Source organism: Pseudonaja textilis, chromosome 1 (genome assembly GCF_049901715.1).
Source record: "Pseudonaja textilis isolate UNSWEBS1 chromosome 1, rPseTex1.2, whole genome shotgun sequence".
NCBI classification, from domain to species: Eukaryota; Metazoa; Chordata; class Lepidosauria; order Squamata; family Elapidae; genus Pseudonaja; species Pseudonaja textilis.
This window is the reverse complement of record NC_141990.1, coordinates 17,251,981-17,268,684: the sequence shown is the minus strand read 5'-3', so window position 1 is coordinate 17,268,684 and position 16,704 is coordinate 17,251,981. Positions and strand designations below refer to the sequence as shown.

At 39.2% G+C, this 16,704-nt stretch overlaps 1 protein-coding gene across 2 annotated transcripts in view; it reads right to left on the bottom strand.

Moving 5' to 3' along the window:
• Nucleotides 1-16,704, bottom strand: part of MYL10 (myosin light chain 10) — a 45,870-nt gene that overhangs the window by 14,123 nt on the left and 15,043 nt on the right. Inside the window, exons 2-4 of one of the 2 annotated variants that reach the window (XM_087926837.1) lie at nt 11,361-11,445; nt 8,096-8,173; nt 7,323-7,427 (exon numbers count right to left, since the gene is read on the bottom strand). In XM_087926837.1, the coding sequence (XP_087782963.1) occupies nt 7,323-7,427; nt 8,096-8,173; nt 11,361-11,445 (268 nt within the window). Of the gene's footprint in view, nt 1-7,322; nt 7,428-8,095; nt 8,174-11,355; nt 11,446-16,704 lie in introns of both variants that reach the window. The other variant, XM_026708558.2, reaches the window with a different exon arrangement.

Sequence of the window (16,704 nt, the reverse complement as noted above, 5' to 3'; positions counted from 1 at the left end):
AACTGTTTAAAATGGCTCCACTTTTAGAAGAACTGAAAATGGAACTTAAAAAGTACAAAGAAGATGCGCAAGAAGGGAGAGGTTCTTTTGGCTTCGTATTTCAGTTTTTAGAAATGGAGATTTGGAATTATGAGAAACAACAAGAAATGCCTGCAGAACAAGAAGATTGTGACAAAGAAGAAGCCATCTTTAATGAACAAGTAATCTTAGATGTGGGGGGGGGGAAGGAAAGGGGAGAAAGAGAATGGAAAGTTTAAGACTGGGAAAAACAACTCCAAAAAAAAAATAGAGTGAAAAATAAGTATAAAATCAGAAAGCAACAGAAGAGGGAAATGCAGAAGAGAGAATTAGAACTAGAGAGCCAAGGGGGTAAAAGTGGGAGGGAGAAGATGAGAGGGAAGAAAGAAATGAAAAGAAATTATAAAGGACAGTAGCAAAATATAGAGAAACAGAGTCTATTTAGAGATAATGGGTGAAAACTTAATGGAAAAAGGGATTCTGCAAAGGTACATAAGATAGTATGGTTATATTAGAAGCATAAATAATTTTAGAAAATATGAAACAATATATGATTAAAATGTCTGATAAAATAGCTATCGTAATTCAGTGGAATGCTTGTCAATAAATAAATGTAAGAAAAGGTATATTTAATGATTTATAAAACATATGTGAAGAGAAATAAGGGAAAAATTAATTATGGAGATTATATGTGTTTTTAAGGAAGTATGATATTTAATTGAAAAGAAGTGTTAAAGATGTTATGGTTTTAATGATTATTAATGATAGAACTGAACTGGAATGGAATGCGGGATTATAACTACATATATTTACAATCTTTCTTTCTTTTTTAAAGAATATGGTGTGTATTATAAGAATGTGCCAAGCAGAATTCAATTGGAAGTTATGTATTATGTATTATATTGAAGGTCATAAACTTAAGGTATATATTGAAGTTTAAATAAGAGTTGAATGGATGTAATTAAAAGATATAAAGGTGTCATACTCCAATTAGTAACTACAGGAGAAAATTTGTTTAATGAGAAAAGATAATATGAAATTGAAACAGAACAGGCAAAAGTATAAATATAATGATTTGAATTGAGATGAGATAATCAAAATAAAATTGAGAAAATTAAAAGAGGGGAAAAACTATATAGAAAATGTAAAATAGTATAAGATATAGAACAGAATACAAAAAGGAGCATGAAATTGAGTTTTGTGTCTGTATAAAGAAGTTCAACCCGGGACCAAGCTATTTTTTAAAATGATGTTTTACTTGTATTTTGTGTGTGAAAACCCAAATAAAACTTTATTTAAAAAAAAAAGAAATAGATGCTACCAGCATTTTGTGATATGATGCATGCAAGCAGCATTTGACAGATAATAGCTCATCCCTTGCATGAGATTGGACCAGATAGGTGAATGAATGAATAAAACTACTTGACTGTAATTTTTTTTTGACCTCCAGAAAGTGTTCCAGCCCAGGAGAGAAAGGTGGCATTGACTATATAAAAGTTAAAAATGATTTAATTGAAATGAATTAAATATAGTTTCCATTATTATTCCATTTGTATTTAACGATTATCTTTTTTATATTTTTCAGAATAAAAATTTGTGAAAGCAAAACAGGCTATCCTTTGCAAAAGTAATAATAGCTTCAAAGTAACAGCTGCAAAATAACTCTATGTGTTCACAGGACAGAGGGACTTGTTCTAGAAACTGGTTGCCAACATCAGTGCCCGCTGGATTAATGCCTTGAAAAAATAAACAGACTGTTTCGTCCGATAGTCTCCTTTTAATCTCTATAGCACATTCCTCAGAAAGTATTACACACAAATACATGTGTTTGATGTTCCTGATTCTTGGCTTCAAGGTGAAAAGGTGAAAAGGTCACTTTTGCCCCCCTACCTGTAGAAAAATGGCATTCACCCTATCTGGCAGCAAAAATCTGGATACTCACGCATCATCACAAAATCTCCAGAACCGTAAAGCCTACAAACTTGAAATTTGGCACGTATGTTCCTCTTGACTTCTAGGTACTCACTAAGAAAGGATTTTTCGAAATGACTATCAGAGCATTAGTATTTCATATATTATTATTTACATGCTCTGGTGCTAAGGAGTTCTACTCCCCCTCCCCACCTGAAAAGAAATCTGTTCCAAATGCAAAACACAAGCAGAGGAGAGGAGTTTCCGTTTTAGTTTCACAGCAGCAACCAGCTTTAGTACAGAACAGTTGAGCTAAGCCACGCACAGGCTCCTTGCTGTCTCCTTGCTCATACAGCAAATACTGTTTCACTTTCCAGGTTTCAGTTTCCAAACAGCCCTCTACTCTCACACATTGACAGGACACTAGCCAGATGAATACCGATGGATGCTGGTAGGCAGAGGCACAATTTTTCCCCCTTATTTTTCTCCCCCAAAACTAAGTCTGATCACGTAGTTTCATAGCGAAGCACGGGCATAGAGCTAGTATATAATATAAAATTAATACATTACATATTGGCAGAATAAAACCAGCACAAGAAAGAACAATGCAACCAAGGTGATCATAACTTTTGGAAGGGAAATCAGTAAAGTTGGGTAAAAATGTTATTGCTTACTTGAAAATAAGGGAAAGTAAGTTCATTTATGCTAACAGGACAATACAACATTTTGACTGTTGTGTGTCCCTGAACAAAAGAAAATACTTGCTAGTCAAGCCCTCACAAAGGATTTTGTTGAACAAAATAAACCCATCTTTTTCCCCAGGTTCTCAAACTGGCCTGAAAGTACAGATTTTTTTAAAAGCAATTATGCAACAAAGAGCGAAACTGTGAAGGAAACCACAATGGCAGGTTTGCACTCCTTTTCCTTCAGAACCCAATGCCATGGTATAACTTGGACAATTTCCCTGTTCAAAAAAAAAAAAAAAATTAGCTGTTCTAGAAATCAATTAAATTCATCAAAGGTTGGTCAAAGCAGGAGCAGAGGGGTGGGTTGGGTTTCTGGGAATTTTGAACAGGGAGATACATATTCTGACGCCAGATGAGTAGTTAAGGAAAAACGAAAAAGCATTTTGTGTTAATGCCAACCACATGGGTCTCCTCTCTACAAAGGGTTGGAAGAAATGCAATTTGTATACCACACAGAGATGCTTCACTTCATCAAAGAAACCACTTTATGCACCAGCTAATCAATAGAGAATGCTGGCCGCGAAGTTCCACTTCAAAGCAAAAAGTCCAGGAAGATGGCAAAGTACACAAGGCATGTCTTGTCTTGTCTTCTCTTGTTTTTTCTCTCTCTGTCTCTCTCTCTCTCCATCTCTCTCTCTCTTTTTTTTCCCCCCCATCAGAGAGGGTAGGAAAACTCTCCCGTGCTGGAGACTTTTAAAAATCTTTCATGGATATAAGCCCAGTCGTGAAAGAGACAACTTCTACGGGAGTTGATCTCAACTGGGTTGGCCAAAACTGTTTTGCTCTTGAGTGCAGAACAAGCTGGCATCTTAGACTATCCGCCGCAACAGAAAGCTGTAGGACAGATTCTATGCAGAGAAGAACAACCTGCAGTTCCTCAGCCTAATCACCCTCTGCAAGCTCAGATTTTGATAATCGTGTCTGAGGATCTTTAGTATCTTATTGCTTGGGAGAGAAAGAAGAAGTGCCTGAGAAAGAGAGAGGCTTGTTGCCCCCCACACTTTTAGTTTTGTCTCCACTCATTCCTGGTTTCATCTCCGTGAACTACTGCTCTGCAGCTGCCAACAGATTCTTTCTGAAGGTCACTGGTCCTTGACGGAGGAAGAATCTCCCAGCTTGGAGGATGCAGGAATTCATATACCTGTCTTGCCCCATATGGCTAAAGCTGCTTCACCACTCCTGCCATCTATCTGAATAGAATAGAATAATAGCAGAGTTGGAAGGGTCCTTGGAGGTCTTCTAGTCCAACCCCCTGCTTAATCAGGAAACGCTATACCACTTCAGACAAAGGGTTACCCAACCTCTTCTTAAAAATGTCCAATGTTGGAGCATTTAGAACTTCTAGTGGCAAGTTGTTCCACTGATTAATTGTTCTAACTGTCAGGAAATTGCCCTCAGGTGCTTTGGAGAATAGCTTGACTCCCTTTTCTTGTGGCAGCCCCCGAGATATTGGAACACCTATTCATAGAAACGCTGCAGTCATCATGTGGATGGCTTGACAAACTATCTACATGTCTCTTCACTCAACCAAAGAGGCCAAGCTATTGGTCTGAAACAGGTCAGAAGAAGTCATCTAGGTAAGGAAGGCATCCAAACCAGGCCAGAGTTGCAGGAAATTGTAGAATCATAGAACTGGGAAGGGACCTTGGAAGTCTACTATTCCAACCCCCTGTACCGGTGTTGGCAAACCTTTTTAGCACCAAGTGCCAAAACAGGAGTCTGCGTGAGGGAGGGAGCTCTGGAAACTGGAAGACCAGCTCCCCGGTATGCATGCCACCTGGTCTTCTGGTTTCTGACATGCATGCATGCACAAAGACCAGCTGTGTGCTGGGGAGCTACTCTTCTGGTTTCTGATGCTCCTGCGCACAAAGACCAGCTGGCCAGTGCACATGCGTGCACCCGAACCCAGAAGAGCAATGGGCGATGGCTGGCATGTCCAGAGAGATGACTCTGCGTGCCACTTCCAGCATGCATGCCATAGGTTTGCCATCACGGCTTTATACCACCCTGGACAAATGGCTGTCCAATTTTTTCTTGAAAACCTCCAGTGAAACAGCACTCCCAACTCTGGGAAGCAAACTGTACTATTGATTAATTGTTCTAACTGTCAGGAAATTTCTGTTTAGTTCCAGGTTGCTTTTCTCCTTCATTTGTTTCCCATCCTGTGCTTCTTGGCCGACCCCACAAGTGCTTTGGAGAATAAATTGACTCACTCATCTCTGTGACTGTCCCTCAATACTGGAAAGCAGTTATCGCGTTACCCCCGCTTCCTCTCTTTGATAGGTAGACATACACAGTTCCCTGAATCATCCATCATAAATAAACAGTGAGGCATCTCTAAAGGATGAAGCAGGAAGGACATGTCTCCTGCCAGCCCAACAGACATCCCTCTTCTGTCTGTCAAAACTTTGATCTGGTCCAGCTCTTATAATGAGGAGGGCAAGAGATGCCTGCCTATTCCTCTGCTCTCACGAGATACACACTGACCTAAATCTTATTGGATTACCTTTAAATTAATGTCAATGCTGATTTATCGTATTTAGTCCATCCCTCATCCCACCCCCATACCTACAATAACCATATTTGGAATGCTAAACTAACAGGCTATTAATTCGCATTCTGCAAGCCAATCTGAATTAGGACTGATTGCCAGAATATTTGCCTTAGTAAATATTTCATTTTGAAACAAAGTAGTTCCTTAGGGATACAGATGTGTCTGAGATAAACAAAGGGCTTTGAATGCTTCCTCACATGATGGCCTTGGCAGAGAAAAATTAACAATTTCTACCCTAACAAAGTACTCTGAAATAACCATTATTGAGCTCAATCACCCTACATAGAGGATTGAAGCCAAATTTTGCTTTTTCAGCCAGTAAATTGAAATTTAGTTGATTAATTTTTGTACATACACACACACACACTTTGAGACACAAACTTTGCCCCAAAATTCAGGCAAATATGAAAAGATCGGATTCTATTAGTTGAACAATTAATTGAATAGCAAGTAATGTTTTACTGAATCTTATTACTGGAAAGCAGCTGGAGGAAATCTACAAAGAAAATCTAAAAGTTTACATAGGGAAAGGCCTCTCTTCAAATGATGTGGTCCCATCCCATAATATTCCCACCTTGAGTTATGTTCTTTGTGGACATGATCTGTAGTCCCCAAATAACCCCCATTCAGGGTTGTCAGGCAAAGAACAGGAGTGGAAGATTCCAGCTAGGAAAAAAGGGAAATGCTGCAGCCAAACAAATAAACGGTCATCATTCTGAGTAATGAATTTTCATTCCAGGAAATCCTCACTCTGATGCTTTGTTCAGGCTCAAGAGATCCTTCATTGAGTACATCATAGTGGCACTGAGAAAGGTGAAGCTAGCTCTAAATTATTTCCACATATAGGGATAGTTAAAAGTATAAGACCTCCCCACCCACTATCGTCCCTCAAGCCACATGGGCCAATCAGTCCAGATGTGGGTTCCTGCTCAACTTCAACAGGTGTCCATTGATATGACCTTGGTTCTCATACCGGCTGGTAGATATTATGACTATCTGGCTAAGGTACCGTAATCCTGAGTTCCCCTCCTGCTCTTCCCACTCCCCCCATGAAAGGCAACCAAGAAACGAAGCAGAAATAAGTATGGCTTCAGCTGAGGTAGTTTTGCAGGTTGACATAAACCACATTATGACTGAATGGGATAGTCTTTTTCCATACAAGATGCTAATTTCTCCTCTCCTCTAATTTTGCTTTAGCATCTGATGTAAAGCTTGCATTGTGCAGACACAGGTGGTAAGCTACTCTTGCTCGTAAAGTGGCAGACACAGGTGGTAAGCTACTCTTGCTCGTAAAGTGGCTTCTGTGCTAGGAATGGCCCTTGACATTGGAAGGCAAACAATAAGGCTACTCTCCAACATCATCTCTGGACATTCAGAGTATTCTCTACATACCCAAGAGGTGGTATTCAGTGGGTTCTGACCAGTTCTGGAGAACCAGTGGTGGAAATTTTGAGTAGTTCAGAGAACTGGCAAATACCACCTCTGACTGGCCCCGCTCTCATCTATTCTCTGCCTCCTGAATCCCAAATGATTGGCTGGGTCTTCTTTTGTTGCCCTGCACAGGAGAATGGAGCTGGAAAGCAGGTTAGTGGGGTGGGGAGGGAATGGGGATTTTGCAGTATCCTTCCCCTGCCATGCCCACCAAGCCATGCCGACAGAACCGGTATTAAAAAAAGTTGAATCCCACCACTTGCAACAGACTGTTCTGGGGTTTCTGTTTTTGTTTCTGATTGAGAAGTTACCTTTTCAACAAGGCATCGGGGTACAACCATCCAAAATCCTGTTGTCCACAAGTACATAGGAACTCATATGATAACCAGAAGCACTCTTGGCAATAAAGATAAAATAGGTTACTGTGCTCTATAGCAGCCCAACCTCCCATCTTAATTGTGCTTTTCTTCATTAAAATAATCTTCATTATGGAAGTGGACTCGCTCAAAATTTGACTACAGCCTAAGTTAGCCCATGATTTTGCAGTGAGAAAGATACTATACGCCAGGACAAATGAACACAGAGACAAAAGGACAACTAATGTGGGTGAGGAAAATAGACCCATATTCTGCATATGCCATTCACAACTTATTCCTCCTTACCTTTCAGTTTCTCACCAAACATCGTAAGGAAGACAGTAAAGTTGATGGCACCTGGAGCTTCCTTGATCATTGCTTCCAACTCTTCCATTTTAACATTCATACGCCCTGTGATGTAATATGCTGATTATGTACTATGAAAGCCAAGGAAATATCAAATGCAGTAATGAATAAAGTCACTATGGTCTGGGAGAACAGAAGATGATTACTAATATTACCACACTGAAGATGTTACCTAATTTGGTAGTGAAACGTCTGCAAGAAAACAACCAAGTTCAGAGAGCACCAAGGGCCCCTCATTCCAACTCTGAGCTACAGATATTTTCCTCTATCACTTCTATATATGTTCTATATTCTGATATTTCAATTTGACTTTATCTAATTTCACTGAAGTTATTAGACTAACTACATAAACTGATTCTTCTTGGGGAATAAGCTGGCAACTCTTGGCTATCAGCTGTAGCCACCCCTGTGCTACATGCAAAATTCCCTGCTAATAATGAGGACAATGTCAATCAATTTTAGTATGTTTGGCCACTATTGTACAAAGTCAGTTAAAGTCCAATTTTCCCCATCCATGTGTATGCTGTTCTATGTAGGATCTCTAACCAAGAGTTGTCTTTATTGGCCAATGTTCTGTTGCCCTTATGTCAACTAAGAAGTACTTGCAGTGTACTGATACACACTCAGGGTAATCCCTCCTCAAAAGAGACTTTTTAATAAATAAAAGAGTATTACAGCAAATGACACATTTTTCTGTGATTCTTTGTCTTTACCCAGTGCAGCAAAAGTGTCTCTCAGGTCAGCCTTGTCAATGAAGCCATCTCGGTTCTGATCCATGATAGTGAATGCCTATTGAGGAACAAAACGTCTATCAACATTTGGAATCCTGCAAAGAACTAGCAGATCCTGAATGCTTGTCAAACTTTTGTTTCAGAAGATGGGACCTTTTGTAGTTTAATGACCATTCATTGTTACGACAGACTTTTAAAAAGCTTCTTATGACACGTCCTCCAAGTTACGGCTTCCAATCTGAAGGCAGGACAAGAAGCAATGGATAGAAACTAATCAAGGAGAGAACCAACCTAGAACTAAGGAGACATTTCCTGATAGTTAGAACAATTAATCAGTAGAATGACTTAATAAACAGAAATGTTAGATTAATAGAATAGAATAACAGAGTTAAAAGGAGACCTTGGAGGCAACTTCTGGAGGCAAGATGTTCCACTGATTAATTGATCTAAACTGTCAGGAAATTTCTCCTTAGTTCTAAGTTGCTTCTCTCCTTGATTAGTTTCCACCCACTGCTTCTTGTCCTGCCTTCAGGTGCTTTGGAGAATAGCTTGGCTCCCTCTTCTTTGTGGCAGCCCCTGAGTTGCCTCCAGAAGTTGTAAATGCTCCAACACTGGAGGTTTTTAAGAACAGATTGGACAACCATTTGTCTGAAATATTATAGAGTTTCCTGCATGAGCAAAGGGTTGGACTAGAAGACTTCCAATTCTGTTATTCTGTTAATAGCAGTAGTAGTTAGACTTATATGCCACTTCACAGTGCTTTACAGCCCTCTCTAAGCCGTTTACAGAGTCAACATATTGTCCCCAACAATGTGAGTCCTCATTTTACCTCAGAAGGATGGAAGGCTGAGACAACCTTGAACCTGGTGAGATTCGAATTGCCAAATTTCAGGCAGCCAGCAGTCAGCAGAAGTAGCCTGTAGTACTGCATTCTAACCACTGTGCCACCGCAATACTTAACTAACACCCACACACCCCCAGTCCTGTGATCACATTTCAGGCGCTTGGCAACTGACTCACAGTTACAACTGGTTACAGTGCTGTCCAGACATGTCACTGTGATTTACAACAATTTATGTTCGAGGAAAAAAATGGCAAAAAACACCATGAGGGTCACTTAAGAACCATGGTGTCTTGCTTTATGAGTCATAGAATTGAGTTCAGTCATATGGTATCTTGAATTATGACTGCAGTGACATGACCAGAATTCCAGGGTGGACATAATTCGACAACTAACTGTAAAGCACCCCAGTCATTACAACAGGTGTAACAAACTCTGACTCCATGTATAAAGTATTTCACACTGAAACTTAGTTACAGCTCCACTTTTCAAAGTAGCCCTGCAGGAATAGGCAATCTGATAGGACCCCAAAGCTTACTTGAGATCAGGTGTAGAAACTGTGAAAAATGCTTGCCACAGTGCCCTCAAATATTTTACATAAAGATTACTGCCCAATAGTTTAATTTCTTTCAGTTTGGCCTTCTGTTTATAATCCTCCTTCTAAACTGTATGATAAATAAATAAAGACTCCTTTGCTTAATTTTTAGTTTTTAAAATGAATATCCTGAGCGGTTAAATAACTATTGAATTGTCTAGCCAGAATAAATAGGATGATGATGATGATAATAATGGATGATCATGGATGATATTAAGAATTTCCACCATCACAAGCAGGAATGATTTTTAATCCTTTTCAATTATCTCAACACAATCTTAACCAATCCCACTTGATGCTTCCCAGGTGTGTTGCACTGCAGCTCATATTATCCCCAGCTAGCATGGTCATTATCCATGGTGGCTGGATATGCTGGGAATTGCAGTCCATCACATATGAATGGCAGACTTCAAATTTCAATCAAACCCCTTTGATTTAGCAAATAAAGCTTTAATTGCTGCTCTTTTAAAATTGCAAGTTATCTGTAAACCATCTGCTCTGCTTCATAAATAAGATGTACTTACAGCATCAGATTGTCTCTTCCTTCCTACAATCTACTGGATTTTAAGTTTATTATTCCACAGCTAGGTTGGTTTTCAAGGGCCCTTGGTGGTAGCAACCACGTGATCCAAGTTTTGTCTTTTTGTACAAGCAAAGACATCACAAGTACACAGGTCAAGGTTTGCACTGTGTGATTGTGGACACAGCCTTGACTTCTTTGTGTACTGCTGTCCCTCCGGAGTGTTAGTAGAAGACATCTTGCTTTCCAGGATAAATAACATTACAAGTAAGATTATGATGGCAATTAGGACCAGAACTGCCACAGCTAAGCAACACAGTCATAAAGGACACTGGCCCATGATTGTATCACTTAGCAACTACAACTCTGTCAGACTCAGTTTGACATCCTTAAGTGAGGACTACACAGATTGTTAAGTAAGAATCTCACGTGATCGCAACTTCTGACTTCCTGAGGGCATCGACTTTGCGTGCGGGAAGTTGGCAGAGAATATCAGAAATCACGATTGTGTCACTGTGGGGATGTCGCAATGGACAGAACTACAAGGACCTGTTGTAAGTACCATTTGTCCAATGCTGTTGTAACTTTGAACTGCTGAACAAGTGGACATTAAATGAGGACTGCTTATAAGCCCTTATCCCCACCATTCTCAAATCAAAAATGGAAATGACCCCATTAGATGCCAGATCTTCCTCCAACTTTTTTGTCCTCCATAATACAATTTCCACTTCACAGGACCAGTGGTGGGATTCTTCCAGTTTCACTACTGGTTCGCTGATCGCACACTTCATGCATGCGCCCATGCACCTAATTCGCACATGCGCAGCAATGATTGGATTCAATTTTTTTTACTACCGGTTCTGTGGGCGTGGCTTGGTGGGCGTGGCAGGGGAAGGATACTATAAAATCTCCAGTCAGAGATGGGATTTGCTGGTTCTCCGAACTACTCAAAATTTCCGCTACTGGTTCTCCAGAGCTGATCAGAACCTACTGAATACCACCTCTGCCATGCAGCTTTCCAAACACCAGCTGAGGCTCTGCCACATCAATCAGCTGAGAGGATAAAGAACAGAAAAGCTCGGGGGAAGGTGGGAGGGCCGACCCTGCACTTTTCTCTTCTTTCTCTTCTCAGCCAATTGTTGGAGCTGGTTTTTATTACCGGTTCAGCCGAACCGGTAGCATTTCACCCCTGCACAGGACCATTTAAGAAAGAAAAAGCTCCATATTAATTTGTCTTTCCAATCAATTAATTTAAAACAGTAAATGAAGCAGTAAATGGAATATACTTCCTTAAATTCCTGAATCTGGCTTTGTTCAAACATGGACAAAACATTGGCGCTGCCCTCTTCTTTCCTCTGCTTTGCCATTTTGGGAGCCTATGAATTAAAACAAGAAGAACCACATTAGGCAGAAACCACCTTCGAAGTTTCTGAGGAGCTCTTAATGCCTGCCATAATCTTGTAATGGACAGAAGGAATCACCTTGAAGAACCGGAGGAAGAGCCACAACCTTGGTCAGATAAAAGGGATTTGAGTTGAGGACAGAACTGTAACATGAAAAAGCATCTCAGACCAGACCCCTCTTAGTCCTCATAAAGATAAAGAGAGGGAGGAGGGAGGCACATTCAGGCTTGCAAGATTCTGTTATTGTAGTCCTATAACAAAACTATTAGCATTCATGACTTTAGTTTCCTAGTCTAGAAGGACTAACAGGTCCCTGCTACATTGGTGTGATTTTGTTTCAACCAGGTCAATGCTTAAGGGGCAAGGAATAAAAAAAGTTAAGATTGTGGACGTAGTCATGAAATCAGAGTTCAACCCTACTTTTACCTCTGACGTGCCATATAGAAGAGGTTAAATTCTCCAAGACAAGAAGCAATGGATGGAAACTAATCAAGGAGAGAAGCAACTTAGAACCAAGGAGAAATTTCCTGACAGTTAGAACAATTAATCAGTGGAACAACTTGCCCCCAGAAGTTGTGAATCCTCCAACACTGAAAGTTTTTAAAAAGATGTTGGATAACCATTTGTCTGAAGTGAAGTAGGGTTTTCTGCCTAGGCAGGGGGTTGGACTGCTAGACCTCCAAGGTCCCTTCCAACTCTGTTATTCTATTCTAAATAAGAAAATACAAAATTAACAGCATGTACAGTAACCAGAACTATGATCAAATATAATGCAACTCAAAAGCACTTTCCATAAATCCAAACGTCCTGGTAGTTATTATCAGTGATAAAGCACATTGCTTAATAACTTGATATAATTAGCACCATTACTAACAGTTAATCTATTGTTAGTAGTTTTTATAAGTTCTCTTTTATTTATTTATTTTAGTATAAAGCAATTACCTAGTTGAGATTCCATTTTGCCATTAGAGTTGGAAAAGTCTAGCTTTTTAATGTCTATTTTACATGTTTTGTCTTCTATTGATATCTATTTCTGTTTGCACAATTAGTTTTTAAGTGCAACATAATTAATGTATTATTGTTGTCATTACACTGTTCCATTGCTAGTAGTAGTGATTTTAAAAACTCCTTGATGCGGATAACATTGTTTAGTCATTAGATGGCAGAAGTCTAGAAATGATGATTAATGTCTTTTCAGTTTCTCATTCTCCAAGGCTGAATTTGTTTTCAGCAGTTTATTTAATTTATTTATTTATCAAATTTCTACGTTGCCTATCTCACCTAAATAACTCTGGATGGTTTACAAATAACAATGTAATGTAACATGCATGAAAGTCAATAGGGGCATATTCTCCAGTACACATTATTTTCTGCACCATTTGATCTGCATGAAGGTTAACAAGTAATTTTCTCTATCTGAGTGCATTTTAAATATTATTTTATTAATAATTTTTGTTAACATTAATATATACATTATGTCAGTTTCGGAGAGCAAATACTCAGTTTGATCTGAGAACTGCCTCACAACTCTTAGAGACAAATAAAGAAGGGAAACTACCAGGTTATCCTCGGTTGATTATTTGTGAAATGCAAATTCATTGTCCTCCTCATCAGAATGGATGAAGCCTGGAATTTCCCGTTCTTGTGGGTGGAATCAGCCCTGGAATTCTTGCCTCCTTTTCAAAATTAAATGTGTCTCTAAGAGTGCGTTTAATTTCCACTCACCAAAATAATAAATCAACCTGCAAAGATAAAACCAGAGGCTGAGTCAAGCTGTACTATCTTGGCCAAAGGTTTTGTTTTGTTTTCCTTTAAAGTTTAGGCTAGGTTTTCCTTGCAAGAATTCTTTACATTTTTTCCAGGTCAGGAAGTCAAGGAAAAAAGAGGAACTTCTAGAAGCACTAAATGTAAATCAGGGCTACCATTCAGAGCCATGGAAAGTCAGGATTAGTTCAGAACTCAGATGCTGAATAGAGAAGCGCGCGCACACACACAAACATACAGTACAGGCAGTCCTCGACTTACAACAGTTCATTTAGTGACCGTTCAATGTTACAACTAATATTGGTAGCCATGCTCCAACATGCTGTGACTTGCAGGCACATAAAGAACTTCCAGAATGGTGCCAGTCCTTGTTCTGCTCTGTTGCAGACATCAGCAATTTGGAAAGTATCTAAAAAGCCTTGGCTCATGATCTTTCTTCTCCCCATCTTTTTATTATTATTATTATCTTTATAAACACAAAGTCAATTTTTTCGCTACAAGGAAAGGAAAGGCAGAATTACAAATGTAAATGACTGAACTTATTTGCAATGGAAATTGTTTCAAGTCAGGTTGAATCAATTATTTTAGAAAATGTTTTGGTTTGATCTATAATGGTACATTGTCTTCTTCAATGAATAGCAAGGAATTCAGTATATCAGAAACATTTCTTAAATAAGCCATGACAGATTCTCCTGAAAGTCTAAAACTTTGAAGGGGATCTGTGAGATTTCAGTGTGAATCTCACAAGAACTCTTCTTACCATAGAAATTTTTAAAAATGTAATTCAACAAGTCATGAAGATGATCCATGGGTGACATCAGACAGAACTAAATTTTATATATATATATATATATATATATATATATATATATATATACAGTTACTGTTTTCAGCTGCCAGGTTATTTATTATATAACATTGGAAAAATAAAATAATATTTTATTATACTTTGGCATTTAAAAATGTGGAAAGTTCTTTGAATGAAAAATTGAAACAAGGCATTGTTTCAGGAAAATCTACCATCTAAGGATAAATTTTGGGCATATTAAAATGTTTTGATAATATATGATTTTGATCTAAATGTAATTCTGGACAGAAACATTGATCATGGATGATAAAAATGTATTTCTCAAGATCTCATATGCATTTACAAACATATCTTTGAACATTTGTATATTTTATTTTTTCTGATGCATTTTTCCCTCTGATGTCCATTTTTTTTAATTACTCTCTTTTTTTGTTATGCAAAAAGAATATTTTTTAAAAGATCTTTAATTCCAGTTAGGAGAAAAGGAGGATTTAATTTCATCTCTCACAATGCAAAGTTGGTTCCAAATGAGGCGGACAATTGTTTTTTAAAAAGTTCATTAAAAGACAAAACTTTATTTCCTTTATATGATGACCTATTAGCCTCCAGCTCACTTTGCAGACATTTCTTTAAATATCTAAAATTAAGCTCCAGTACGTATTTTTCTGCCAGTCAAAAAAAAGTTTGGGTCCTTTGTAAAGTTATTCAGAGAGAAGCAAAAATAGCATTTCAAAATTCTCCACTAAGTTAGAATGCTTTCTCCCAATTACTTTGGGGGAGAAGAAGGAATTCTCCAACAACTTCTCAAAGGAAAAGCACTACGGTTAGAATAGCTCATTGAAGGAGTTGTCTTGCCCTGTCTTTTGCGGGGGAATTACAGGTAGTCCTCGATTTATGACAATTGAGCCCAAAATTTCCATTGCTAAGTGAAACGTTTGTTAAGTGAGTTTTGCCCCATTGTTATGACCTTTCTTACTGTAGTTGTTAAGTGAATCATTGCAGTTGTTAAGTTAGCAACATGGCTGTTAAGTGAATCTGGGCTCCCCACTGATGTTACTTATCAGAAGATCACAAAAGGTGACCATGTGAGCCTGGGACACTGCCATCGCCATAAATAGGAGTCAGTTACCAAGCATCGGAATTGGGTCATGTGACCATGGGGATCTGCAATGGTTGTAAATGTGAAAAACAGTCATAAAGTAACTTTGAATGGTCACTTAATGGACTGTTGAGGAAGACTACCTGTAATGAAAATATGGGAAGTGACAGAGGCTGTAGGTGGTTGAACATTCCCATAATGTTCTTGGAGGTGGACAGAACTAAATACAAGAATGAAGGTAAAGGTTCCCCACATACATACGTGCTAGTCGTTGAGGGGGCCGTGCTCATCTCTGTTTCAAAGCCGAAGAGCCAGCGCTGTCCAAAGATGTTTCCATGGTCATGTGGATGGCATCACTAAATGCCAAAGGTGCACGGAACGCTGTTACCTTCCCACCAAAGTGGTCCCTATTTTTCTAATTTGTATTTTTACATGCTTTTGAACTGTTAGGTTGGCAGAAGCTGGGACAAATAACGGGAGCTCACTCCATTACGCAGTGCTAGGGATTCGAACCACCAAACTGCCAACTTTTCTGATTGACAAGCTCAGTGTCTTAGCCACTGAAGCTCAGTGTCTTAGCCACTGAGCCACCACATCCCAACAAATACAAGAATGCCATCTGCCATAAGAATTCCTCTGAAATTCTTTGCTCCTTTGAAAGAGAGATGCCCCTTGCCATCAAGTTCCTGGCCTTCAAATTGGGTGAGAACAAGTACGAAAGAAAAAAGGATCAAAAGTAAATGTGCTGGACACACTTTTCTGTCACTGGAGACCAAGATACAATACAGGAGGACTCCGTTATAAAAGAGTCCAGTTGTCTGAAGGCTTAGAAGAGAATGGTCCTTCTAAGCAAAGAACCTCTGATTTCTACTGGTGGACCACGAGCTTGTGAAATCACGAGAGAGGCACAAAAATCTTTGTGAATGTGATGGCATAAAACTGCTTTTGTCAGACTGACTCATTTGACATAACCACTCCTACCCCATGTGGATGCCACTGCTCTGAACCCATTTTGACCAGAGGTGGTATTCAACAGGTTCTGACCAGCTCTGGAGAACTGGTAGCGGAAATTTTGAGTAGTTCAGAGAACTGGTAGCGGAAATTTTAAGTAGTTTGGAATACCACCTCTGACTGGCCCCATATCCATCTATTCTCTGCCTCCCGAGTCCCAGCTGATCGACTGGGTTTTCTTTTGTTACCCTGCACAGGAGAATGGGCCTGGAAAGCAGGTTAATGAGGTGGGGAAAAAATGGGGATTTTACAGTATCCTTCCCCTGGAGTGGGAAAGGAATGGAGATTTTGCAGTATCCTCCCCCTGCCACGCCCACCAAGCCACACCACACCCATCAAGTCATGCCCACAGAACCGGTAGTAAAAAAAATTGAATCCCACCACTGATTTTGACCTTTGCCCCAAAGTGTCTATGGAGATTCTCAGTCATCCAGGTCATGGTTGTCCCAAAGGTGCTTTTGCAAGAAGCAACTGGACTTTCCTTGGTTTTTTTTTGAAGACATTTTGCTTCTCATCCAAATAGCTTCTTCAATTTGTCTTGAAAGACAAA